General features: G+C 57.7%; 2 protein-coding genes across 3 annotated transcripts in view; both read left to right on the top strand.

The window, feature by feature from the left end:
• Positions 1-26,956, top strand: part of B9D1 (B9 domain containing 1) — a 186,825-nt gene that overhangs the window by 157,471 nt on the left and 2,398 nt on the right. The window lies entirely within an intron of this gene.
• Positions 812-26,910, top strand: GRAP (GRB2 related adaptor protein). Of its 2 annotated transcripts, none has more exons than XM_019413307.2 (6): positions 812-1,007; positions 10,160-10,257; positions 14,273-14,395; positions 23,672-23,807; positions 25,678-25,851; positions 26,550-26,910. In XM_019413307.2, the coding sequence occupies exons 1-6, from the start codon at positions 930-932 to the stop codon at positions 26,631-26,633; spliced, it is 693 nt and encodes a 230-aa protein (XP_019268852.1). In that variant the 5' UTR covers positions 812-929; the 3' UTR covers positions 26,634-26,910. The 2 variants fall into 2 exon arrangements, with proteins under 2 accessions (XP_019268852.1, XP_019268851.1); XM_019413306.2 differs by having other exon boundaries at positions 829-1,007; positions 23,672-23,840.

The raw sequence follows: 26,956 nt of genomic DNA, 5'->3' as shown, positions 1-26,956 counted from the left end.
CCAGGGCCCTTCCTCACTGTCCTCTTCTGGGTTTGTGTCTCCTGTCTTTCCTGGAGAGAACCTGGGTACTAAACAATACCATCGTATTTATCCATTTATGCTCCTTCCCACAATACTCACTCACTTGTTCCGGAATTGCTGCACTGGTGCCACAGCCCATAACACACCTACTAAGGGAAGGTCAAGACTTATTTGCAGTTCTCTTTGACCTTAGGATCTCAATCGCACGGCCCGGCATTTGAACCGGAAGGGGCACCTTCCGGATTGGGCTTTGACGTACGTGTAGGAGTCTCCCGGGGAGACAAAGTGGAAGAGAGGACCCTGCAAAGGGACATGCATGTGCAAAAGGCCTGGGGAATGGAAGAGGGGTGTGTACCCCCCTACTAGGGCAGGGGCCCAGTGTTTGTTTATGGGGAAAGGAGATAACAAAGGGTGGGTCTGGAGAGGAGTGTGGTGGGGGATGGGGGTCGTGGCTTGGAAGGGCCTTGAATGTCAGGCAAGGAGCTTGGGGTTGACGTAGCAGGCACTGGGGAGTCCTGAGGGGCACTGGGCTTTACAAAATGTGCAGGGCAGATCGGCAAGTTGGTGGGGGTGATTGGGACCTTGAGATGCGATGCCCGAGCTGCCGGGGCGGCTTTGGGGTCACTTCTCTGGAAACCTCCGTATCTCGTCTGTGACTTGGGCCAAAGAGAGGATCCACTCCCGGGGCTCCCCGGGGACTCCCCAAGAGCCCTACCTGGCCTTTGGGGCCTGAGGCAGAGGCTCTCTGTGTTCTGTGACATGTCTGCTTCCTGTTTCTCCTCCCTCAGGGGAAGCCTCAAAAGAAAAACGCGCTCTCAAAACAAAGGAAGACGGGTCCTCGACTGCAGAGGAAGCAGGAAGCTCTGACCCTGCTCTGAGCCCAGCTGCCGGGGCCTGGGGACAGCGGGATGGAGTCCGTGGCCCTGTACAGCTTCCAGGCCACGGAGAGTGATGAGCTGGCCTTCAACAAGGGGGACACGCTCAAGGTAGGGTGGCCGGGATGCGCCGAGTTGGTCACACATGGAATGGGGGGGGGTGGTTAAGAATGAGGGCCTGGGACAGCCCCCCAAACAGAGTCCAGCTTCTAGAGGAGGACGGGCCCAGCTTCCCCAGTTATTGTGATTCTGGACAAGCCACTTGCTTCCTCTGAGCCTCAGTTTCCTCATCTAGGAAATGGGGGGATAATTAATTAGGACCCGTCCTTTGGGGGCTGTTGTGAGGGTTCAAGGAGACGTTACCATAGTGCCTGGCAGGGGTTGGTTCAACACCCAGTTTTCCGGGCAAAGAATTTGAAAAGACAGCTGAAAGGAGGGAGGGAGGGAGGGAAGGACAGAAAAGCTCTTAGGAAAGAATCGCGTGGGCACACTAACCTCCTGGGGCTGAAAGAAATGTGCCCGAAGTGTAAGAATGAGCTTCCCAGCAGTGTGGAGAAAAGGGAAAGGAGAGTCCTACCACAGCTTGTGTCTCCTTGTCTGCCCCCCCTTTTCTTTTTTTAGTTTTTATTGTTTATCTTTGATTTTAGAGAGAGAGCGAGAGAGCACGTGTGCGAGCAGGGGAGAGGGGCAGAGGGAGAGAGAGAGAGAGAGAGAAAATCTTAAGCAGGCTCCATTCCACAACCCTGGGATCATGACTTGAGCCAAAATCAGGAGGCAGACAGACAACCGACTGAGCCAACCCAGGTTCCCCTTTTGATGCACATCACAGCCCTCTAAGGTGGTCCGGGCCGACGGGTTTGTGGGCGCTGTCTCTGGCAACGTCCCTGCTTATAAGTCTGCATATGCAAGCAGAGGTCAGGGGCCAGCTTCAGAAGCGGCCATGCCAAGATTTAGGCACTGGAGTCCCGCTGACGTATGTTAAGGAAGTCACTGCCCCCTCCCTGGGCCTCAGTCTCCACACTGGAGCAGCAGCCATTAGACGGGGTGTCTCTCCCCGCTGCTGGGCCCCACTCTTGGCCCCAAGCTTCAAGCACAAGAGGAGGGGACAGGAATGCCCATTTGCTGACACCCCACAAGAGCCAGGTCCCGAGCTCAGCAACGCACACTAACGTCCCAGTTAAGCTGCCGAGGTGGGGAGAATCAGTGCCCCCTTTCACAGGTGACTAAACTGAGGCACAGGGAGGTGACACGACTTGCTCGGCATGGGGCCAAATGTGGGGTGCACCTACGTCCTTTGCCTCTGGAACCTTCATTCTGTCCCCGTGGGTCTGGGCTGGGGTTTGGGGAGCTCATGACGCTCCCCAAGAGGAACAGTGTCCCCTTAGGGGGCTCCCTTCCTCTCTATGCTGGGATGCCTGCCCTCAGGTCCACCTGAGGTGCCGGCTGGGGGCCCCGGGGACACGTGGCCATGTGGGGACGGGGGCAGGCTTAGCACCAGCACCACCTATAGCCAGGGTATGAGACCTTTGGTGAGAATCATGTCTAGTTGAGAGATCTTACTAATCTGAGAGCAGTTTGGGGTCTGTAGACCCAGATGTAGGGCTTGGACAGGGAGGAAATAGGAATGAGGTGGGTGCTGGGCTCCAGCTGAGGCTCAGAGTGACCAGCCAGCGGTGGATGGGGATCAGTGGGCGTCCCCCAAACGACCGCAGCGAAGGCTGTGAAATCTCCACTTTCCTCCCAGATTCCTGTGCCCGCGACCCCCACCCCCATGTCAGTCAAGTTTCCCCGCTAACTTCTGCTAAAGCGTCAGCCGACTCCTGGTGTGTTTCTTTTACCAGAAGTGCTGGCTAAGGCAGGAGTGAGTGAGCTCATGAGGACAGGGACCACACCAGGGCACCAGGACGTGAAACGGTGCCTGGCATGCAGTAGCCTCTTAGTAAGACATGGGGAATGTTGCAGGGAAGAAGGAAGGAAGGATTAAAGCGTTAGCTGAAACTTGGGCATCCCTCATGTCCACAGAGACTGACGAGGGGAGCTTTCAAGCTCCAAGAACAATGGAGGAATGCCAGGCAATGGGAAGAGTGGCCTTTTCTCCCCTTCCTTCCTTCCTTCCTTCCTTCCTTCCTTCCTTCCTTCCTTCTTTCCACAAACACTTGTCAAGCTATGGAGCACATACTTAGGCATTGTCCTAAGTGCTGAGGGTGTAGCAATGGAACAAGGCAAAGTCCCTGCCCTCCTGGAGCTGACATTCCAGAGAGTGAGTGACACCAGGAGGTGATAAATGGATTGACGAAATCAACCCAGGGAGATGAAATGCAGAGGGCCAGTGGGTGGGAGGGGACAATGGGACAGCTTTAGGTGGGATCGTCAGGACGGTCTCTCAAAAGAGGTAACATCTAGTGGTGCCTGGCTGGCTCAGTCAACAGAACATGAGATTCTTGATCTCAGGTCATGAGTTGGAGCCCCACATTGGGCATAGAACTTACAAAAAAAAAAAAAAAAAGAGGTAACACCTTAGCTGAGACCTGAAGGATGAGTTGGAACCAGCCAGGCAAAGAGCCGGGGGAAGAGAGCAGCAGGTGGGAGGGAACAGCTGGTGCAAAGGCCCTGAGGCAGGACCGTGTCAGTGTGTTTGAAGAGTTGAAAGAAAGGTCTGTGGCTGAAGTGCAATGAGGGAAGAGAATCACAGGGTAAGGGTGATGTTGGGAGGTAAGCAGGAATTAGGACCTGTGAAGGATTTGTATTTCATTCCAAATTTGAGGCATACTCACGGAAGAGTTTTCAGTAGGGACAAAGACTGGATCGAGTTTACGTTTTGAAAAGATACCAGAGGGGACAGGAATGGAAGCAGGAAGGGGCTCTTGCAGTCCACTAAGTAAGAAATAAAGGTGGCTTAACCTGAAAAAAAAAAAGACAAGATATTAATGTCCTTAATATGTAAAGAGCTCTTATAAATCAACAAGAAAATCACAAACAGCATAATAGAAAAATGGGCAAAGGATATGAATGGGAAAATTGCCGAAGAAGCAACGTAAGCAAGTAAGTGCCCAATTTCACCAATAACAAAAGACGTGCGCCTTAAACCAAGTAATCGTTCCCCATTTGCCAGACCGGTGAACTTTTATTTTAAAAAGAATCTCCAAGTTTGTTGAAGATGTGAGAAAACATGCACTTTTACATGTGGGAGGTGGACAGGGTAAAGTGACGATCATTTTGATGGGAACTTGGGAAACATATAAAAAGCCGTAAAAATATCCATGTGTGTGAGCCGGAAATTCTGCCTCTGGGAACCCGAGATGTAATCAGAGATGTATGTGTGTTCTCTCATAAAGGACTCAGGGAGCACTCAGTGTGTCCCTGGTCCCATTCTCCGCCCTGGAGACTCAGCAAGGAGAAAACGGGCACAGTCGCTGCTCACGCAGCTGGTATTCTGGTGGCAGACGTGGGCCACAAACCAGATAAAGAAGGGAAACACAGAGTTTGTCAGATGGGGAAGGTGTATAGGGAAAAATAGAGCAGGTGAGAGGTGGGGCACGTTGGCAAAAGCGTCTGCAGTGTGAAATTAACCTGCGTTACCGGCTTAGTGCCAAATATTACGCAGTCCTGAAAATGCTCTTTGGGGAGGGTGTTTCATGCTTTTTCTGCACATCTCACATGTTCTGCAACGAGCAAGCATTCCTTCCAGGGCCAGCTGAGGCGGTGGGATAGCACGTTCACGGTTGTGCAGGTGCAAGGTCACATTTATTTATTTCGGATTTGGATGGATTTTTTTTTTTTTGTATTAGCTTTATTTTGTTGGTTTTTTATTTATTTTTGTGTTAGCTTTTAAACAGACTTTATTTTTCAGAAGTTTTTTTTGTTTTTTTTTTTTACTTTTTAACGTTAATTTATTTATTTATTTTTTCAACGTTTTTTATTTATTTTTGGGACAGAGAGAGACAGAGCATGAACGGGGGAGGGGCAGAGAGAGAGGGAGACACAGAATCGGAAACAGGCTCCAGGCTCCGAGCCATCAGCCCAGAGCCTGACGCGGGGCTCGAACTCACGGACCGCGAGATCGTGACCTGGCTGAAGTCGGACGCTTAACCGACTGTGCCACCCAGGCGCCCCTAACGTTAATTTATTTTTGAGAGACAGAGCGCTAGCCGGGGAAGGGCAGAGAGAGAGGGAGACATGGAATCTGAAGCAGGTTCCAGGCTCCACACCATTCGCACGGAGCCCAGTGCGGGGCTCGAACCCACAAACCGTGAGATCATGACCTGAGCTGAAACCAACAGTCAGACTCCTAACCGACTGAGCCACCCAGGCACCCCCAGAAATTTTTTCTTTTTAAAGAAATTTCTTAACATTTATTCATTTTTGAGAGACAGAGGGAGCCAGAGACAGAGCCAGTGAGGGAGCAGAGAGAGAGGGAGACACAGAACGTGAAACAGGCTCCAGGCTCTGAGCTGTCAGCACAGAGCCCCACACAGCACTCGAACTCACAAACTGTGAGATCATGACTTGAGCCAAAGTCGGACGCTTAACCGACGGAGCCACCCAGGCGCTCCTTAGAAGTTTTCTTTTCTTTTCTTTCTTTTTTTTTAATGTTTATTTATTTTTGAGAGAGAGAGGCGGGGGCCGGGAGGGGCAGAGAGAGGATCTGAAGCCGGCTTTGCGCTGACAGCACAGAACCGGATGCGGGGCTCGAACTCACGGACCGGGAGATCATGACCTGAGCTGAAGTTGGTGCTTAACCGGCTGAGCCACCCAGGACCCCCCAGAACAGCTTCAGATTCACACGAAAATCGAGGAGACAGTACAGTGGCATCTGGGCCCATCTCTCCCTATCCGTAACATCTTACATTATTAACCCCATGCCATTTTTTCCCCCACGACTGTGACAAAGTGTATTAGGGGACACCAGAGAGGACAAAGTGGAGGGGACAGGGTGGGCAGGGGGCAGATTAGGCACCGTCTCTAAATATATAATAACCACAGCTGGTTCGTAATGGTTCGCTGTCCATTTCAAATTTCAGACCGACTGTCCTCTGTGTCCAAGCGATTTTGAGTTATTGCAATGGGATCGTCTGTTCTCCTCTATGCAGTTTGTCTTCTACAATATATCTGTGGCCTTGGATGAGCACTTAATTGTGTGGCTGCATTCGTGCGTCTACCTTGTCTTTCTCTGCATCCCTGGCAGAGACACAACCGATGTCCCCACGGGAGCTGCGTCACGTCCTGGGTCTCGTAAAGGCTGGAGGTGGATGGAGGTTGCTTCTGACTTGCATAGGTGCTCAGATCATCTTTCCAGATGGTGGAGGTGGAGGGTGAGGTCCCAGAGGCCACCAGGGTGGAGAAGGTGGGGGTGGCCCAAAGCCCACGGATGGTGATAAAGGGCAGCCCACGGGGTATGACACGGAGGGCACTTCTGGGAAAGGAGGAAATGCTCTGGCAGCCCCATTGACCTTAGGTGCCTGAGTGGCTCTGTCAGTTAAGCGTCTGACTCTCGGTTTGGGCTCAGGTCATGCTCTCACAGTTCAGGAGTTCAAGCCCCCCGTGAGGCTCTGGGACAACAAATCTTGAAGCTGCAGAAACCTACAACCACCATGCAATTTTTACCTTAATGGGCTGATGTGGCTACGTTATTAACTAACGAACATACTCAGTTTCTGCCTGGCTTTTATTTTTTTAACATGCTGTCTTAAAACATTCTTTACCCCGATTCCCGAGTTTCTTGGGGCCCCCTTAAGTTTTGCTCCCGAGGTGCCTCACCCCCCTCACTCTTGCGGAGCCCTTCCTCTGTGCAACTGTAAAATCGTGAGCATGATGTCACCCTGTGTGCCCCCTTCTCCCGGGGCACAGCTCCTGGAGCCATCCCGTTGATCCTTCTAACCGGTGCTTCCTGAGCGCCCCTGAGGGCCAGGCCCTGTCCCAGAAGTGCCCACAGGCAGATCCCAGCCTCTGGGAGCCCAAGATGAGAACATCTGAGCTCTGGTCTTGGAAGAGACCTGGGTGGCACATAGACCCACACTGGACACACCCAGACATCACTTCCTGGAACAAAACATCCTCCCCGGTTGGCTGGGCACGTCCGGGTGCACAGGACCCCACTGTTCCCAGCTGAAGGAGGGGGGCCGGGTGGTGGCTTCACCCCCATCTCTCCACGGATGACCCGGCCCCCAAGACCCAGACTCGGGGAGCCCACAGCCTCCTCGGCATCTCCAGAGACAAGGTCGATGGCACCTCAGACCCAATGCCGACAACCCTGAGCCCTCTAACCTGCTCCCCGACAGCCATTTCCGTGGCAGCCTGCCAGCACTCGGCCCAACCCCCTCGAGTTGTCCTGGCTGCTCCCCAACTGTCTCGTACCCGGCCGGTCGGCTGGTCGTTGAGTCCTGTCAGCGACTCTGCCGAAACCTATCCGGAACCTGACCGCCTCTCCACACCCCCTCCCCGACTGCCCTCCTCCTCCAGGCCTCCCCGGACCCCGGGCAGGTGCACAAGCTCCTCACTGCCCCACCTGCCTCTGCTCCTAGCCTCCCCAGTCTCCACACGGTGGCCATAACTCAGAGCCTGAGCCTCCCCTGCTGCCCCTCCCTGGCTTCTCTTGGCTTTTACTTTTTTTTTTTTTAAGTTTAAATTTATTTATTTTGAGAGAAAGAGTGAGAGCACGAGCAGGAGAGGGGCAGAGAGAGAGAGAGAGAGAGAGAATCCCAAGCAGGCTCCGCACTGTCAGCACAGAGCCCGACGTGGGGCTCGATCCCACAGACGGTGAGGTCATGACCTGAGCCGAAATCAAGAGCTGGATGCTTAATGGACTGAGCCACCTGGGCGCCCCTTCTCTTGGCTTTTAAAGGAAAATCTGAACAGCTTCCCGTGGCATACAAGCCCTACGTGCTCTTGCCTGGCTGGCCTTCCCCACTTCTCCTCACAGTTCTGCCCTCCTGAGTCAACTCCAGACCCTCTGGACTCCTCTCGGTTCCGAGAGCAGGGCTTGCTACCACCTCAGGGCCCCCTGCACTGGCTGTTCCCTCTGTCTTGGACACCGTTCCCCGCATTTTCTCACATCCGGTTCCTTCCTGTAACCGGGGTCTCCGTTCGCATATCACCTCTTCAGGGAGGGTTTTCTGGACCACCCCCATCTGTCCCCTGTTGACAATCTGCCTGCCCTCAACCAGACATCCTCGATCTATTTCGGAGCACTTGCCACTAATTTAAGGTACCTGTTCAGTTGTTTCCTTCCTTCTTTATTGTCCGCCTCTGCCCACAATGTAAGCTTGTTCCCTGCTGTCTCTCTAGGACTTTGCATGGTATCTGGCACACAGCAGGTGCTCAGGAAATAACTGATGAGTGAATTCCCTGGCTGGGGACCTTGGGGTAGGACAGTGTCCTGGGTGGAGGGCACCCATGGGGGTAAAAGCCGGGGGCAAGCCAAGGTGTGAATTTCACCAGGGAGGAGCTGATCTGTCTCCTTGGTGTCAGTTTTCATGGCCCAGAGGGTCTGTAGCTTTTGGACAATTTTAACGGTAAGAATTCAGCCAATCTGGGGCACCTGGGTGGCTCGGTCGCTTAAGGGTCCAATTCTGGATTTCGGCTCGGGTCATGATCCCGTGGTTTGTGAGTCTGAGCCCCGCATCAGGCTCTGTGCTGTCCCTGGCTTGGGATTCTCTCTCTCTCTGCCCCTCCCTCGCACGCACTCTCTCTCTCTCAAAATAAATAAATTAACTTAAAAAAAAAAGAATTCAGCTAACGTAGCTAATGAGAACATCACAGATGAGAAAACTGATGCCAAGACTAGAGAGAGAGTCGGAAGCAGACGGAGTAGCCCAGCCCCAGGCTCCAGGGCATCTTCCTTGAATCTGTGGCCATGGAAGACAGCCCACAGGCTTTAATTCTCCTATTAAGTTGGGGAATTATTTTTGTTTTGTTTTCAGCAAAAGTTTTCCTGAGTCAGCCACCTGCTTCCGTCTGTCCCCGGGGCTGCTGACCTTGCCCAGGCTACAGACTCAGGAAGGAAGGAGTCAACGGGGCCTGGCAGACAGACAAGGGGGTGCCTGCCTGCACGGCCTGGGCCCAAGGCAGCAAATCCCAGCTCTTCCTGGCAAAATGGAACTAAGTTGATGCCCTTGCGTCTGCCTGCCCCCCGGCCCTTTGCACCTGCAATGCCCCCATGGTAGCATGCTCTTCTATATCTGATGTTTTTTTTTTCTCTCAACAAATACCCACTAGGATTGAGCCAATGTGCGCATCTGCTCCAGGACTGACAGGAGCGATGCCCCCTTGGCCTTGGGTCCAGACACAAATGGGAGGTAGAGTGGAGGTAAAAACCAGTGGGCCAGGGTCCCCCCAGACCAGCTGAGCCAGGAACCCCAGGCCCCAGAGTCCTGGCTTGCTGTATGGGCTCTGCCTCCCTGCTGCTGGGTGGCCTTGCTCACCCCCCACCTCTGGGCCTCGGTGTCCCCATCTGTGAAATAGCCTTTGGTGATGAGCTGTCCTACGGAAGGCTTGCCCCGGGGAAAGGAAGAAGGGGCCCCAAGATTCATTCTGTACATACTGTTCCTCCCTGCGGCCGCTTGGTTGCTCATCCACTGTAACTACCAGCCCGACTCGGGCTGTTTCAGTTCCTCTCGACCCACCTGTGGGGCTGCAGAGATCTCACGCCATGGACAAGGAGCCCATGTGACCTGGGCAGGCCAGGCCTCGGCCACGTCTCAGCCCAAAGACCTCCTTTATTTTGCTCTCTGGTGCCTGAATCCCCACCACCCTGCATTGTCACCCCTGAACTCAGATGATAAGGGTTGTTTAAGTGTAAGTGACCCCAGGTGACCACCGGTAGGCGCCGAGCTCAGGCTGGGGCTCCCCGACCTTCCAGGGTCCCTCCGACCTTCACCCCATGGCTTGGTGCACGGCATGCAAATGCTACAGAAACCCCATGTTCAGGGGCACAGCTCAGGAACTGAGGCACCCCAGATCTGCCCCCCCCAGATCTGCCTGGGAGTCCAGCTCCGGCCCCCCTAAAGTTCAACGCACCAAAACCTCACTGGGTCCCCAGCTGTCCAACCTGGGGAGTCTGTGACCCTCTTGGGGACAGGCTGTCCCGGGCCCTGAAATCAGACACGGCCCTCGTGAACTGGGGCAGGTCCCCAACCCTCCCCTGTGAAGTGGGTCCTGGGCTGGCATGGGTGATGCCCACCTGGGGTCCTTGAGCGGCAAGACCTCAGCTGGTGGCAGCCGTGCCTCTTCGGTAAGCAAGTGACCGTTGTCCCTCCCGCCCGCAGATCCTGAACATGGAAGATGATCAGAACTGGTACAAGGCTGAGCTGCGAGGTGCTGAGGGCTTTATTCCCAAGAACTACATCCGCGTCAAGCCCCACCCGTGAGTGGCTGCCCCCCCCCCCCCCGCCCCCTGCCCCGGCCCTACCCTCAAGGCGGCCCCAGACCCTGCAGTCAAGTGTCCTCACCTGGCCTGGCCCAGGCTGAGCCGAGCTGCCCGAAGGGCACCCCTTAAGCACGCCCCTGGCTTCTAGTCATCAGTGTCTATGCTGAGCAGGGGCAGAGGACAGAGATTCGAGGACCAAAGTGGTGGCAGGGTCAGGGCCAGCCCAGGCCACGCCCCTGAGGGCCTGGAACACCAGAGAACGCCCAGGAGAGTGCTGAAGGGGACAGGGCCCCGGGCTCTCAGCCAGCTGGGCCACTGGCTGCGGTGGGGTCTCTGGCAGGTCCTGCTGTCTCTATGCCTCAGTTTCCTTACCTGTAATACAAGAAAGGCCGAGGCTTCAATCTGCAGAGGATTCTAGAGCTCTCTTTAAGAGTGGGTGTCATGTGTGGGGCCAGGCATCCTGGGACCTGGGACCTGCTGGCCCAGGGAAGCTCCCAGCACGCCCTCAGCAGGTGGCCTCCCACGCTGCTGCCCTGAGAAGGGCCGGGGCCGACCCCGGCCCCAGAACAGGCCCAAGTGGCCAAGAACCTATGAAAAACCGACTGGATATGCCTGAGATGATGGTGGAGGTAGGCCCCTCACTCAGTCACTCGTCAAACACTAGCCGCAGCCCCAGGGGGCCTAGCTGGGTGATGCCAGAGACACATGATGAGACGCTGGGGTCGGAGCAGCCCCATCCTGTGGGAGCGACAGGTCATAAAGAAAGCACGAGATGGGAAGGCCGTCAGCATTGAGGTAACTGGGGAAGGCTCCTCAGAAGAGGTGACAATGAATGGGGTTTTGAAGGATGTGTAGGAGTTAGCTAAGCAGCAGAAGAGGGAGGCATTCCTGGAAGAGGGGACAGACAGGACAATGAGGAAGAGCCCGTGGCAGGAGGGCCTCAGATGCCAGGCTCACGGTGGTGGGGAGCGTGGTGATGGCTGAGCAGGGGAGGGACCCTGTCACAGGTGGAGGCGTGTGACAGGGCCGTGCAGGCTGGAGGGGACAGACTGGAAGCCATGAGGTGTGTGTGACGGTGAGTTAGCAGGGGAGGGCAGTGCAGGGTCAGGGTGGGAACTGGAGGGTATTTCCTCTTTATCTGCCTTCGAGTTATTTCCAAGCTGCTACCACCTCCGGCTTCCTGTGCGGGCAAGGCCCCGTCCCACCCACATCCCCAGCTACCCTGCCTGGGTTCCAGGCATCCCCAGCCTCCCCACGCAGAGGCCGCTGCCTCTAGCCGACACCCTGGGCTGCAGCTATGACATCCAGGCCCTGCGGTGGCCCTGTGGGCAGGTATCTGTCCCTCTGGCCTTATAGTCTTTCTGTCAATAAAGGGAGAGCACGAGGGGAGAGAGAGAGAGAGAGAAATGCCAGGTGTCCCAGGGAATCCATAAGCCAATGGAGGACACAGGCAGGAGTGACCACCGTGGGCCGGTGGGTCAGAGAGAGGCCGCCAGGGGGAGGAAATGGCCTGGTGAAGGCCAGAAGCCCGGAAGGCACAAAGCTGCTGAGGAGCCCTGAAGAGAAGCTCGCATTTGCTGACCCAAGATTTCGGTGCAGGGCCAGGCCTATCTGGGCGACGCTGGTGGCTGAGACAAGACCGCACCTGTTGGAAGCCATGGAGGGTCCCCGTGTCTGAGGCCCTTGGGGTCCCGGGGGTCAGTTCTAGCCACCTACATCTGGGACAGAGCAGGGACAGGGGTGAGGCCCCCAACCCACCCACCAGGTCATGCCCAGATGTGTTCTTGGCTAACCTCAGCACCTTCCCTGGCCCCAAAATAGCGGTGGGGAAACTCGGCATCTGACTCAGCCCGTCGGGCCCCCGGGTGGGGGGGGAAGGGGAGGGGGAGGGCTGGGGAGGGCTGGGGCGGGCTGGGGTCCCAGAAGGCCTCATCCTACACCAGCCCCACTCCTTCCCTGAGCACCCCCACTGTCTCCCCTGCCTGCCCGGGGAGCCCCTGGGGGAACCGTGATACCGACCAGGGGCCCCAGAGGCACCCACCCGGCCGTGTGCCCGCGGCGGCCGTCAGGGAGGGCTTCCCAGAGGAAGGGCATGGTCCGCGGGGCCTGGAAGTTACAGTAGAAGTTTGCCAGGGAGGGCAGCAGACAGGCCTAAGCGAGTGCTGTGCGGGGAGGGGCGTGAGCCATTTCACAGCAGCCGAGGCGCCTGCAATCTCTCCAGGGCAGACAGTGGAGACAGCTGGATTCTGGGGGCTTCGGGAAGTGCTTGTCCCGCACCCCGTCCTTCAAGCCACCTGAGGACCAGCCCTGCCTTCTCCTGACGGGGGGCAGGGCTGGCCTCCTCAGAGGGTGTGGTTGCCGAAGCCTTTGAGGGTGACGGCCGCCCACACACTGACGCCTCCTATGGGGTTTTGTGGGTTCTTTGGAGACACCCGAGCCCTCAGGAAACGCCCACTCAGGGCCCCACTGGGCCCCTGCTCCTGAACGGTGCCTGCACCTGTGTCCTGCTGGGGGCCGCGGCCTCCCAGCTCAGCCTCCCGAACTCCGGGGACCCGGGCCGAGCTTTCCAGATGGTGGCCTTGAGCCCCCACACTCAGCAGCCGTCTTCTCTGCCTCCCCTCCCAGGAAATCCACCGTGAGATGGGCTCGGGGTCCCCACCAGTCTGGGGACAGCAGTAGGCTAAGCCTCGCTTCTGGGTGTGGTTTCCTCAGAAGCAGCACCTGAGCCGCAGTGGGAGGACGAGAACTTTCTTTTGGAGCGGGAGGCGGGCAGGGTAAGTAGGGCTGTGCCGTCCACACGGCCGCGGACGGCGGCAACAGACAGGAGGGGCACCGGAGGGAGAGGACGCGACACAGGCACCCCAGAGTGTTCCATCGGGGCAGGGAGGTGAGTGTCCACCTGCTCATCTCAGAGAATGTTCCGGGGGCTCGGTCTACCCTGCACACAGGCCTGTGTTAGTCGCCAGAAAAAAAGCCCCGGGGCCGAACCCTGGTGTTCGCATTTGGCCCAGCCCCGTGCGGGGACGGCGGGGACGGTGGGGACGCGGTGGGACACCACCGGCAGCTGCCGCTCCACCTATCGCCCTGGCTCTGGGCTTCGAGGGCTCGTCAACATCCTGACACAACAGGAAAAGTCCCACCTCACATCCGCCCCCGGTGCCAAACTCAGACTCAGGAAACATTTGCTGAAAGAGGGAAGGGAAGCTTGACAAGGGACGGAGTCTCTGGACCCCACCCGGGGTTGGCCGTGGTGCCACCATGAGACTCTGGCTGCTCTGGGCCTCAGTTTCCCCAGCTGAACAAGAAAGGGCCCAGCCAGAAACCACCTGGACGCTACAAGGGTGGGCAAGGCCCAAAGAGGCCGGGGCTGCGTGGGCCACACGACGAGATGGGCAGGCCTGGCAGAGAAGCTGAGCCCCAGCCTTTTGCCTCCAGGTACTGGGGGCAGAGGGGCAGTGGGGGTCTTGCAGGACTCTAAGCATCTACCAACCACTTCTGCATTACCCAGTTCTATTTGGTCAGCTAGAAAAGGGACTTGGACCTGTGAGCAAAAGTCCAGGCGGCCTCAGTCCGTGCATCTGTGAAATGGGTGCAGGGAAACTCTTAGTGCTTTTGCCCTCCATTTTCTCTTCTTCTTTTTTTTTTTTTTTTTTTCACTTTTCGGAATCTCTCATCTAAAACAGAAGAGCTCAGCTGGGGTTGGCCAGGTCGAGGTGCCCTAAATTTTGATTTTTCTCCTTTCATAATTTCTCATTTCATAATATGTTTGCCTGGCTTGGGCTCAGGAGCCAGAACGCCGGGATCGGGTCCCCACTCCTGCCTGCCATGGCGTGTACCCTTGGGTTCGTTGCTGTGCGATTCTGAGCCTCGGGCTCCTCATCTGTGAAATGGGTGCAATCACATCTCCTGTGTCTCGGGACCGCCGTGAGGATCTGCGATTTTGGAGGCCCGGCACACGGGGAAGGGGTAGCCTGGCCTCCCCACTGCCCTCACTCGTCCCCTCTCTCTGCAGGTGGTACTCGGGCAGGATTTCCCGGCAACTGGCCGAAGAGATTCTGATGAAGCGGAACCACCTGGGAGCCTTCCTGATCCGGGAGAGTGAGAGCTCCCCAGGGGAGTTCTCTGTCTCCGTGAAGTGAGTTCTGACCCATGGGGGAGCACAGAGAAGGGTGGAGAGAGTAGTCTCCCTGAGGGAGGAACAGCCAGAACCTGGAAGCAGGTGACTGTCGGGGGCGGGTGGGGGGGGGGGGAATGACACGCACCCCGGCGTGTGGTCCAGAGTGGTGGGAATATGCTTGGAAAGGGGGTCGGGGTTGCCTGCAAGGCCTCAAGTCCCGGCGCGAAGGGTCTCTGGACATTATTCTCTGGGCAGTAGGGAGCCATCATAGACTCATCATGAGCGGAGGAAGAAGGATGCTAGGGTTTGATGTAATGGAGGCCAATGGGGGCGGGAGAAGCATTGAGACACCCAGGGCAGGTGTCCAGGATGTGCTATGTGGACAGGGTGCCACCATATGGTGCCGTGATTGAGATGAGGGACTGTGGGGCCAGGCTGCTTGGGTTCAGGTTCTAGTTCTGCCCTTTCCTGGCTGTGTGACCTTGGGCAAGTCACTTAACTTCTCTGTGCCTGCTTCCTCTGATGTGAAATGAGTAATTGCAAGGAATATGAGTCAATATATATATATATTTTTTGAGTCAATATATTCAGAGCGATTGGAATACTGCCTGACATTGAAGCAGGGTCGCCGTGATGGGAGGGTCTGGCTTTGTGACCAGCAGCTCCTCGGGCATGACGTGGCAGTCTCTGGGCAGCGCAGAACCCAATCCCAAAGGCCACAACTAGGGCCATGGAGGAATCCAGGCTGGAAGGTAGAAACAGGAACAGGCATCGGGGCGAAGGGGTCTGGTCTCTGTGTTTCCTATTCTCAGGACCTGGGACAGTAGGACATAGATGCATAAATTCAAGGAATATTTTGTTGAGCTACATGTCCTGTGCCAGGCTATTCTAGAAGCTGGGGAAATGACGGTAAAAAAAAAAAACCAAAGTTGCTGCCCTGATGGGTTTATGTCCTGGTGGGAGAGACAGACAGCATACAAGGAAGCAAAGGAATAGAGCAGGAGCCAAGGTGGTCAGAGATGGCCCCTCTGAAGAGGTAGTATGTTTTTAAATGTTTATTTTTGAGAGAGAGGCAGAGACAGAGCATGAGTTGGGGAGAGAGAGGGAGGGAGATGCACAGAATCCAAAGCAGGCTCCAAGCTCTGAGCTGTCAGCACAGAGCCCGACGCAGGGCTCGAACTCACAAACCACGAGATCGTGACCTGAGCCGAAGTCGGACGCTTAACCGTCAGAGCCACCCAGGCGCCCCAAAGGTAGCATTTGAACAAAGATCTGAACTTGGAAGTGGAGGCTGCCCAGGTCTCCAGGAATGAGGACCTGGGAGGAGAGACTTCTACGCAGAGGGAATAGCAAATGCAAAGGCCCTGGGGTAGGAATGCACCTGGGCCGTGTTGGAGTCCACAGGAGGTGGTGTGATAAGAGCAGAGAAGCAAAGGGGGAGAGGGTGAGGGATGTGGTCAAAGAGATAGAGCTGACAGGTCCTGACCAGGAGTTTTCTCTGGGAGCAGTAGGGAGCCATGGAGGGTCTTGAGCGGGGGGAGATGTGATTGGCTTCCATTTTTTGGCAGATCCCTCCGGCTGCTATGAGGAGGAGGGATGGTTGGGAGTAAGCAGAGCACTTGGAGGCCAGTGAGGAGCCAGGCCGGAGGTGGGGGTATCTGGGACTCTGGAGGGGGCTGAGGACATGAAAAGCGAGCGGGGAGGGGAGTGGTGTGGATCTGCGAAGTCAGGGCCCCCAGCAAGATGCCGACTGTCAGGGTCTCCGCAGGAGGCGCCCACGGTGCCAGCTTTTCCTGTCACTGACCGCGGTATTGGGGTGGCAAGGTTGCCAGCGGGAGGGAGGGAACAAGCAGCGGACCCTGGAGCTTGGCAGTGTGGCCCCTAGGAGGCCGTTCTCCCGGGACTGGGTTGGTTCACGGCCAATGGCTTGATTGTCCAAAGGATAAATGAACACGGGGCCACTTTGTTGGTTAATGTGGGGGCTGGGGGGGGGGGAGTGTGACAGGGCGCTGGGGTCCAGGGAATCCCAAAGAAGCAGAGAAAGAAAGACACGGACAGGGAGGCTGCTGGGGCATGTGTGTAAAAATGACCCAACATCGCGAGAGTTCTTGGCACTTACCTGATCCCCTCCAAGCTATGCAAGCAGCCGGCCAGTTCCTTTTACTTCCCTTCCGTCCTTGACCTCCAGGGAACAGACCGGTTATCCCAGGGGATGGGAATGGCTCTGGCCCTCTTTGAGCCTCTATTTCCCCATCTTAAAAATGGGAGCACTGTTGAGGCGCCTGGGTGGCTCAGTCGGTTGGGCGTCCGACTTCAGCTCAGGTCATGATCTCCCGGTCTGTGGGTTCGAGCCCCACGTCGGGCTCTGTGCTGACAGCTCAGAGCCTGGAGCTGTTTCAAATTCTGTATCTCTCTCTCTCTCTGCCCCTCTCCTGCTTGCACGCCATCTGTCTCCCCCAAACAAATAAGTCTTTAAAAAAAATTTTTTTAATGGGAGCACTGTCAGTGTGCATGTGTATGGGGGTGGGGGGGATGCTGTGAGTTCTTAGCTCTGATCCACCACCCCGCCCCCCGCCCCAGGATGGTCGTGGGCATCTGGAGTGCCCCCTGGGTCACTTCCCACTTCCACAGCTCAGCCTCCACTCCCCAGGATCTGTGCAAAAGCAGGAAATGGAAATTTTCCGTGTGCTGGCTGGCCAAGGGCCTGGTCAGCTGGGAATGGCGCCACCAGGTGGGCTGGTCCAGCTTCGAGGGGCTCCTGGAATCAGTTCAAAAGCCCAAGATCACCCAGCAAAGCAGGGGCACAGGGGACTCAGCCGGACAGCTTCTGCAGCTGGAGCTGAGGGGAGGTGGTGGCCCTGCCAACCCCCACCCTGCCTCTCCCTCCTCTGTGATCAAATCACACCTCCATGCACTGCCCTCTTCTGGCGATTCTTTGTAAGTGCAGCCCGGCTGGTGCAGGTTCAGACGCTGCTCTGTGTGTGTGTGTGTGTGTGTGTGTGTGTAAGTAAGAGAGAGAGAGAGAGAAAAGAGAAGAGAGAGGGAGGGGGAGAGAGAGAGAGAGAGAATCACAGAGTGGGACAGAGAGAGGAGTCAAACCAAGGAGTGTGGTGGGAATGTAGACACGGCCTGGCCCAGGCGTCTCCACGATGAATGAATAAATACGGGCAATTCAGAGACAGGGGACACTTTCCACATGGTGAAGGAGGTGATATCTGAGCTGGGCCCTGAAGCCCGAGTAGGAGTTTGGTGTACAAAGAGAGGAGAGGCATGTCAGGCACAGGGACTAGCCAGTTGGACCCGGAGTTGGGGTGGGGCAGGGGTGGGTTTGGATAGCAACAAGTCCGACCAGGAGGGGAGACAGGCAGTACTAGGAAGAAGTTGTTGAGCAGGGGAGCCAGCACCCACGTCCTGGGAAAAGGCCTGGGAGCATCTTTCGGAGAAATCCTAGCACATGCCCTTCCGCACGTCCCCCAGGGCATCCTGGCCGAGCCCCCCTCCCCCTCTCCCCCCCCCCCCCCCCAGGTCAGAACCAGAAGGAGCTTCCGGGGCTCAGCTAGCTGTGGTTTTGTGCACAGCGTCACCAGGTGGCGTCCTCCACCCCCCAGTTTCGTCCCAGCTGAGCCACGCCTCCCAGGTCCTCCTCCCATTCCTGGTCCATTGTCTCTCCCGGGGGCCTTTCAGTGGCCCTTGGAGGATCACAGGGCAGGGATTAGAGTTGGAAACTGAGACTCAGAGGGCGTATATGGCTGGGAGTGTGGGCTTTTGAGCCAGAATCTCAGCTCTGATACTAGCTGTATAACCCTGGGCAAATTACCCTCTGAGCCTCAGTTAGTAAGTGCTCCAAAAATGCAAGTTATGCTAGTTATTATATTACCTTCTAAGGGCCACACTGCTTCCCAGCCCCCTGTCCCACGAACCCAGGGCTACTAGAGAAGGGGCAATGACAGAGTGGCAGGGAACCCAGTTCTCGTCCTGACTTCGCTTCCTGTCCCCCCACCCCCACCCCGTGCCCCCGGGCAGGTCCTGGCTTTCTCTTGGCTGTAACGGCCTCATCTACATCATAGAGACAGCAACCCCCAGGTTGTGAAGTCCAGTGACTCGATGGCCATCCAGCAAAGTGACAGCTGTGCAGGTTCACGTGTGAGAGCATTTCCGCCTGCATCGGCTTGGCTCTCGGGGACTCTGACCCCATTCCACGTGGCATCTCCCGCATGCTCACGCCAAGCCCCATAAAGCTGTCAGAGGTGGGGTTTATGGGCCTGGGCTGCCTCTCGGAGCGAGAGCGGCCACGGCTGACTGCCCTTTGTGAATTTACAAAGGGCCGTCCGCCACCACTTCCAGGGGCATGTCTGAGCTGGCAGGCAGCAAGCCAGGGACCAAGGCTGGGGCGCAGTGCCTGGGCTGTGTCGCTTTTGTCCCACACTCCCAGCCAGCCTGTGGTGGACTTCTCCGCCTTAAACGGCAGGTTGCTCCCAAGCGAGGCATTTTGCTTCCATTCAGGCCGGAAGCGCCCTGGAGTCAATGCACATATGTTTGCTCTGGTCACCGAGTACCTACTGTGTGCCAGGCCTTGTCCCAGGTGCTTGGGATTCGGCCATGAACAAAATAGGACAAAGCTCCCTGTCCTTCGGGCACCCATTTCTACTGGGGTGACAGACAGGAAACAGTTATACAAATTATATAAAATCTTGGAAGATGATAAAGGCTCTTGGGAAAGTGAAGCAGGAAAGAAATGGTAGCAGAAGGTGGAGGGTGCAATACTTTGCAGGCAAAGACAGAGAAGAAGTGATCCCCAGAAACCCCACTGGCAGGAAACGGGGGCCCAGAGAAGTGCAGTAACTTACCCAAGGTCACACAGCAAGGAAGAGCGGAGCGAGTGCCCATTGACCCTCTGCGCCCTGACAGACCCACCTTTCCTGAGTCCCAAAGACCCAGGGGTCCCTGCCAAGGTCCCTTTGGTTCGATTTCATGTCTGCTGCGGCACGTGTATTCCGCCCCAGCCCTTTTCTGAGGCTAGAGAAGGGCCATGCCTAATGGAGATCACCCGGTGGGGGTGAGCACCCAGACCTCTGCCCCGGAGGGCCCACAGGCCCCAGCCGGGGCAGTCCTGGGGCTCCTGACCTTACCCCAGCCTTGTTTATCCTGTCCCTTTGCTGCTGCCACTGTCCCTTTGCTGCTGCCACCAGGCCAGAAAAACCAGCCGGGCAGGACAGGCTGTTTCGAGCATCAGGACTCAGTTGGTCCTTGAGGCTTTTGTTACAGCCCAGAGGCCAGGCCCTGCCCCTCGTTCCCCCCACCCCGCCCACAGTGGGCGGGTGTGGGGGTCACACACAGAGACAAACACACCCACGGCTGCAAAGAAAGGGACTCACACATACAGTCATACAGTCGCACTCACGGAGCAGAGAGAGAAAGAGACCTCCCCCTCCCCCCCACACCCCTAGACACGAGAGACACGGACACCAGGCACACGCAGGCCAGGACACTCACACAAACACCGTGGGCACTGCCCACTGTTGTGGACCAGCTCCACATGGCCCCTCCTCTGGCCTCGCCCAGGTCGAGACCCCTTCCTGGCCGCCCTTCCCGCCTCCAGCTCAGCAGGGCTCACAGGGCACGGCTGTCTGCACTCAAGCCATCCCCCCTGCCCAGTTCGGGGGTCATCTAGAGTCAGACATGGATCCCCCTATGTGCCCTGCAGCTCCCCTGGGCCGGGGGGAGGGAGGGAGAGTCCACAGACGGTCTAAAGGGTTCTCAAACACCTCAAGGCTCCACCCGGGCCTTGAAGGATGGCTAAGGCCAAGACCACAGAGGAAAGGGAAGGTGTTCCATGGGTAGATCACTAGCAAGGGCCCCACGAGGCTGGAAGATAAGCTGGCTAGAGAGAGGGAGACTGCCCCAGATGCTGAGTCCTTGGGGCCACCCGATGGAAGTGGCCCTGCTCAGCCTCAGACAAGCGTGATCACTGATCAGGAGGGGCCACACCTGGCTTACATGGCCGCCCCTGGCTGTGGGCAGGCCTCTCTCCTTTCTGGGTCCTGCTCTCCTCACTACAGAACAGGAAGGTTAGACCAGGTGGGAGAAGGGACAAGGCCCGTCATTTACTGAGGACCTACTATGCACCACACACAGGTGAGGGGCTGGAACACGCAAGCATCCCAGATTTGAGAATTCTCCCAATTCTCAGATTGGAGGGTTCTAGAATTCCTGGGTCCCTTGTCCCTTTCCTGTCTCATCTCCTCTTCTCTGCTCGCCGATCGTCCTGTGTGATCAGGGAATGCTTTGTTCCTGATAACTTTCCTGGTAACTGAAGGTAACCTCCAAGCACCAAAAAGTTCAAAGTTGTGGTCCGTTGGGGTCGAGGTCATTTTCTTTTTCTTTCTTTCTTTCTTTCTTTCTTTCTTTCTTTCTTTCTTTCTTTCTTTTTCTAATGTTTAATGTTTATTTTAATTTTAGAGAGAGAGGGAGAGAGACGGATCACAAGCGGGGAAGGGGCAGAGAGAGAGGGAGACATAGAATCTGAAGCAGGCTCCAGGCTCTGAGCTGTCAGCACAGAGCCCGACGTGGGGCTCGAACCCATGAACCGTGAGATCAGGACCTGAGCTGAAGTCCGAAAGTTGGACGCTTCACTGACTGAGCCACCTGGGCGCCCCCTGGAGATCATTTTCACAGCTACTACCCCCTTATCTGTCCCCTTACCTAAAGGGGAGGGGCCGTCCTTACCCCAGGTTCCTCCTCCTGCCTCTGCACCAGGTGGCCCAGACCTGACATGGAATCCTTGGGGTCCGTTTCCTGGTTTCTCACTTGCCCGGCTTCGGGTTGCCTCACTCCGCTGCTGGGAGAGACACTCCTCCCCGAACACCCCTGCCAAAGTCTAGGGACCCGGGGAAAACCTGATCTCGCAGGGACCGGACACTAGGGAGTCATAGGGCTTAGAGGCTGCCTCAAGGGGAGCGTGTGGCCTCTGGGAGGCTGTGGCAGACCAGACAGGGCAGGAGGCACCGTCCGCCTGCCCGCCCTAGTTCCATCCCAGGAACACGGGCATGCATGTCGGCCGGCCGACAGCATGAGCGGCTTAGTCACCTGGGAACAATGCTTGCTGATGAGTGCCTTTGTCTCGGGTCTGGGGATCACTGCTCCACCCGGTCCCAGAACTGGCTCGCCTTGGAGCTAAGCTGCCCTGAGATCTGGATGTGTCTTAGAGAGGGTGTCGGGTCTATTTCAGGGTCAGGACACCTGGAGGGCTGGAATCACAGCTCAGAGCGGACCGGACAGGAGAGGGTTTCAAGAACAAAGCACCTGATGAGCATTTAAGCCTTGGGCCTTGACGCTCTAGTCCCTGGGTCTAGCTTCTCCCAGCTGGGCTAGCCCTCAGGGCCCACTCTGGCCTCCCTGCCTTTTCGGTGTGTAGTATGCAAGCCATTCTGTGCAGTGGGTCAGAAGAAGGCCGTACAAGGGGCTGAGGAACCCAGGGAGACCTCTGACTCTGACTGAGCTTGGGCCATTTTACCTGGGCTTTGAGGCATGAGTAGGAGCTTGACTCGAGAAGAATTTGGAGAAAACTGTGTATGCAAAGGCTTGGAGGGGAGGTATGTTGGAGTGGAGAGAGAGATTCTGTGTGGTTTGGACCCCTTAACATGGGCAGGGTGGGAGGCATCCCACTTTGCCCACCCCCCCCCCCGCCCCCCCCTCCCAACACACGAACAGAACAGATTCACCTTAAACAATTATCTTCAGTCTTTAATCTTAAACCTTCAACCGAGCAGCACACCCGCCCCAGGACTGACGCTGGAGGAACCACGGGTCCCAGGCCTTCTGGGCTCTCAGCTCCACCAGCCACCTGGGCAGGAAGCTCTTCCACGGGCAGGTTCCTAAGCTGGCTTCTTTCTGCTGGGGAGCCGGGGTTCTGCTGTGTTCTCCCAGCAGATTCCCCCGCCTCCTGCAACCCCCCTCCGGGGAGTGCATCAGAGCCCCCCGTTGGGCAGGTGAGGAGGCCGAGGCCCAGAGGCCCAGGTGAGCTGACCAGAGCAAGGAAGGGTGGCCGTGGTCTTTTGGCCAGGCCCAGAGGATGAGAGGGAAGGCCTCCTGGGGATCACAGCCCAGGGAACAACGTGGTGCAGTAGCAGTCCTGGACTGGGGCTGACAAGGTCTGCGATGTTCCCCGTATCACAATTAGAATTATGATTATTGCTATTGTCGTACGACGAGAACCAGCAGGGGAGCATGCTAGAATGACGCTTCACACGTGGGAGCTTGGATGTGGCCCCAGCTCCGGTTTCTGTTGCCGCGTGTGACCCTGGGGGGGGTCACGGTTTGCACTCGGGGCCTCAGTTTCCCCACCGTACAAAGGGCTCGGTTTGCACCTCCTGGACCACGTGGTGGGGCCGGCCACCCTTGCAGAAGGGAGGGGAACCGCAGTGGTTTGTGCTGCCCATTGTCCTAACGCTGGCCCCACCTGTGGTCCCAGTCCATCATGGCCTGTCCTGGCCTATGGGACATGCTGTGTGCGGGAAGAGAGTATATGAAGCATATGAAGGTGAGGCTGGGCAGGTAATCAGAGCCAGATCTCGAGTCCGAGGTGTTAAGATTTTCTCCCGAGGGCAATGGGGAGCCATAGAAGGTTCTTGAGGTAGGGGGCAGATAGAGACATGAAGCATCCGACACACCTGAGCTCCTCTCCCACCTGCAGGCTTTGGTCTGAGTCAGCATGGTCTGAGGACTCACTCTTCGTGGGACCGTGAGGGCCGGGAGGGGGCTAGGGGAGATTGTCACGTCTGAGGGGCATATTGAAGAGGTGTGAGAAGAGAAGGCCGTTTATTGATTGATTGATTTTTAAAGTTTATTTATTTTGAGAGAGAGAGAGAGAGAGAACGAGTGGGGAAGAAGGGCAGAGAATCCCAAGCAGGCTCTGCACTGTCAGCACAGAGCACGAGTCGGGGCTTGAACCCACGGACCGTGAGCCCACGACCTGAGCCGAAATCAAGAGTCGGACGCTCAACCGACTGAGCCACCCAGGCAACCCCCTCCTCCGAGAGGAACCCATTCAATGCTGCCAATTAGCCACAGGCAGCATTTTCTGAACCCTTTTCCAGAAGGAAGGTGCTACCATTATCCAGAAGCTGAGGTTTAGAGAAGTTCAGTGACCTGCCTAAGGTCTCACGTCGACCTGCCCTCCCGCCCTGCACCTTCTCCCCCGACTGCGGGTCTCAACCAGGGCTGAGAGGGGCGAGCTTCCAGGGGGAGGCAGAAGGGGGGCCCCCGGGCCCCGCTGAGGCTGCCCCTCTCCGCTAGCTACGGCGACCAGGTACAGCACTTCAAGGTGCTGCGCGAGGCCTCGGGCAAGTACTACCTGTGGGAAGAGAAGTTCAACTCCCTGAATGAGCTGGTCGACTTCTACCGCACCACCACCATCGCCAAGCAGCGGCAGGTTTTCCTGCGGGATGAGGAGCCCCTGCTCAAGGTAGGGCCCCCCCCTGCCCCCCCCCCCCACGTGAGCCTCCGCGGGGGGCCGGGACACCTGCCGGGTCTGGCCACCCCCCACCCCCACCGGCAGCCCCGCATCCAGCCCAGGCTCTAGAGTCCGACTCTGGTGGCACTGCGATGAGACACGCAAGGGTGGGGACGGAGAGGGAAAGGAAAGCAAGGAAGAGAACGGACGTGACGCGGGGCCACCAGTGTCTGGCTTGTTCTCAGCTCCTGGCGCAGTGCGTGGGTCACAGTAGGCACTCGGTGTGAATTTGCGTGAATGAAGGTACAGACACCTGCCGAGCCTACCGGGTGCCGTGCGCGCTGAGCTGGGCTTAGTATGCTGGGGTCCTCATCTGGCCATTGCCCAGGTGAGGAAACTGAGGCGCACCCAAGACCACCCACCGGGTAGGCTCTGTCCGGGGTTCTGGCCCCGAGGAGCTGGTGTTGGGTGGGGTGGAGGCAGTGTGAGCGCTCGTGGGTGAGGGCCTGGCTGGGCTCAGGGTGTGTGTGTGTGTGTGTGTGTGTGTGTAGTGGGGGGTGGGTACCCAGCCGCCACTGGTCCTCGCAAGAACAGCAATTTGCTAGCCAGCCCTTTCATCAAGGGGCCCCTAGGACCAGCCCTCGTTCTCATCAGAATGATGATAGCAGCCAACAGGGTTATTAGCCCCGGTGTGCTGTTTCCTCTGGGAGGGGGCGTTCGGCAAGGCCTGGGGCTAGAGGTCAGGACCCTGGGACGGCCCAGTTGAGCCTGGGCTCTGCAGGGGAACCTGGGAGCATAGCCTGGGGCGGGGGAGAGGGGAGGCTGACGGACTGCTAAAGAGAAGCTCCAGTCCTGGCTGTCCCTAGACCCCCACCACGCGTGACCTTCGTCCGTTCCTCAACTGGGCCTCGGTTTCCCCTCTCATGTGCCAGGAGGGTCAAACGGTGCCTCGGGAGACCCCCATTCGTGCACTCTGGGCCGCCAGGAAGCTGCCGGGCCTCCTCAGTCTGATCCTGGGGCTGGGTCGGTGGCGAGCTCTCTGTCTGAGCCACCTTCCCTCCCCCTCCCCCTCCCCCCGCCAGGCCTCTGTCCCAGACCTCCTGCAACCTCTCCCCTTCACCGCCGTGGGCCAGGTCTGCCCTTGGAGAATGTGAGGGAGCCAGTGTGGAGCTGGCTGAGGGCTCCCCACACCGCCCCCCCCCCCCACCACTGCCTCGCTCTGGCCTGGGCCCTGGGGGCACCCACCCTGTGGGAGAACTCCAGAGCTGGCTCAGTCCCCTAGGACCCATGCCACCTCCTACTTCCTGGGCAGAGAGCCGCTAATTACAGCCTGTCCACTGATCCTATCACCCATCCTGGATAAGATTCCGCAGGCTCAGAACAGAGATGCTGGTGGGACCGGTAGGGCCGGGACACCGGGTATAATCGTCACGGCGACAGGCTGACGTGCCTGCAGAGAGCTCTTGTCCGCCTGCCATTTGCGGGGGGGGGGGGGGGCGGGGGGGGGGAACTAAGTCCCACGAGGGTGGGGACTTACCCGAGGTCACCTCGGGGTATAGATAGGACAGGAACCCAGGCCTGAGAGCTGGGAGCGGCCCTGAGTGACATCCTCTCCCTCGAAGCTCGGTCAAGGGCGCAGCGGTAAACTCTGTTCTTAGCTATGCACCACTTTACAGCTTACAAGGCCTGTTCCTGTGGCCAGGACAGTGGTGTTGGTCTGTGGAGAGGGTGGCGTAGACTTGGAGTGAGAACAGAGTCCAAGCTCAATTCTGCCCTCCCACCCACAGCAAATCACTTCTCTTGTTGGGGCCTCCTGAAAACCCCCACTAACCACCTCCTCCCCTCGCAGGGCCCCCGGGCCTGCTTTGCCCAGGCCCAGTTTGACTTCTCGGCCCAGGACCCCTCACAGCTCAGCTTCCACCGCGGTGACATCATCGAGGTCCTGGAGCGCCCGGACCCCCACTGGTGGCGGGGCCGGTTCTGCGGACGCGTGGGCTTCTTCCCACGGAGCTACGTCCAGCCGGTACAACTGTGACCGGGGTGGGGGCCCGGGGCGGGGGCAGAGCCAGCAGGCCATCCGCCCACCAGACACTGAGGTCCCCAGAGAGGACGCGGACGCCCCGTCCCGGGGTCCCACGGGGCTCAGCCTCACTGGAACGTGGACCTCCTCACTGCCAGGTCCGGGCTCCCGCTGCTTCATACAAACGGAGACGGGGCCTCGGTGCCCGAGGACCGCTGCAATGTTCAGTGCCCACCAGGCAGGGGGAGCTCCCAGAGCTTCCTGCTGGCCTCTTCCTGTTGGCTGCCAGCTGCATGGTGTCACGGGGCAGGGGGACAGAAGCCCCACTCACTCCAACCATCGATGGCCGCGGTCTCAGGGCTCTTGTATTTGGGGGCTCTACCCGAGGAAGCATGGGGGACGGGTTCACCTGGGGCTGACCATCTTCTGGGCCTCCCTGCCCACCCTCAGATGGCCCCTTGAGGTGTTCTGGCTACCGGGAAAGTGGCTTAGAGGTGAGGGACAGGCAAGGGGACTGCACGCACATTGACCTGGACCGATGGACGGACTCCAGGTGGAGACTGACTTCTCAGCAGCCCCCTGACGACTTCGGGCCCCACTTGGGTGTCCAACACCCTCACCCCACCACAGACACTTTGGGGAGGGCCTGCGGGAGGGGAGTGCAGGGATGAAAGAAACAGGCAGCTGTCCCTCTCCCATAGGCCCGACACGATGGACAAGCTCCGAGGGCAGGCCCCGGGCACAGCCACTTGGGGGACCTGGCTGCTCTGGCCTTCTCTGTTTAGGCCCAACTTCTGCCCGGACTGGGGTTCCTGGAGCTCAGGGAAGCTACAGGCCAGGCGGGAGGCCAGGGCCACCGCCGGACTTTGAGGTCTAACAGCATCTGGGATGGGACACTGGCCTGAGCACCGGCGGGGCGTCCGCATGGAATGTGCCACCAGCAGCCGGTACTGACTAGCCCCTGCCCAGGGCCTGGGCACTTTGGGGGGCAGGAAGCATGAAACGAGGCTCCGAAAGTGCTTCGAATGCCAGGCTGATGGTGGAAGGGGCAGGGAGCAGGGAGGGAGGGAGGGGACGGCCTCGTGGCAGCCAGGAGCAGCTGGGATGG

Source organism: Panthera pardus, unplaced genomic scaffold, assembly GCF_024362965.1.
Source record: "Panthera pardus isolate Hobbes unplaced genomic scaffold, ASM2436296v1 HiC_scaffold_3, whole genome shotgun sequence".
NCBI lineage: Eukaryota > Metazoa > Chordata > Mammalia > Carnivora > Felidae > Panthera > Panthera pardus.
This window is presented reverse-complemented; position numbering and strand designations above follow the sequence as displayed.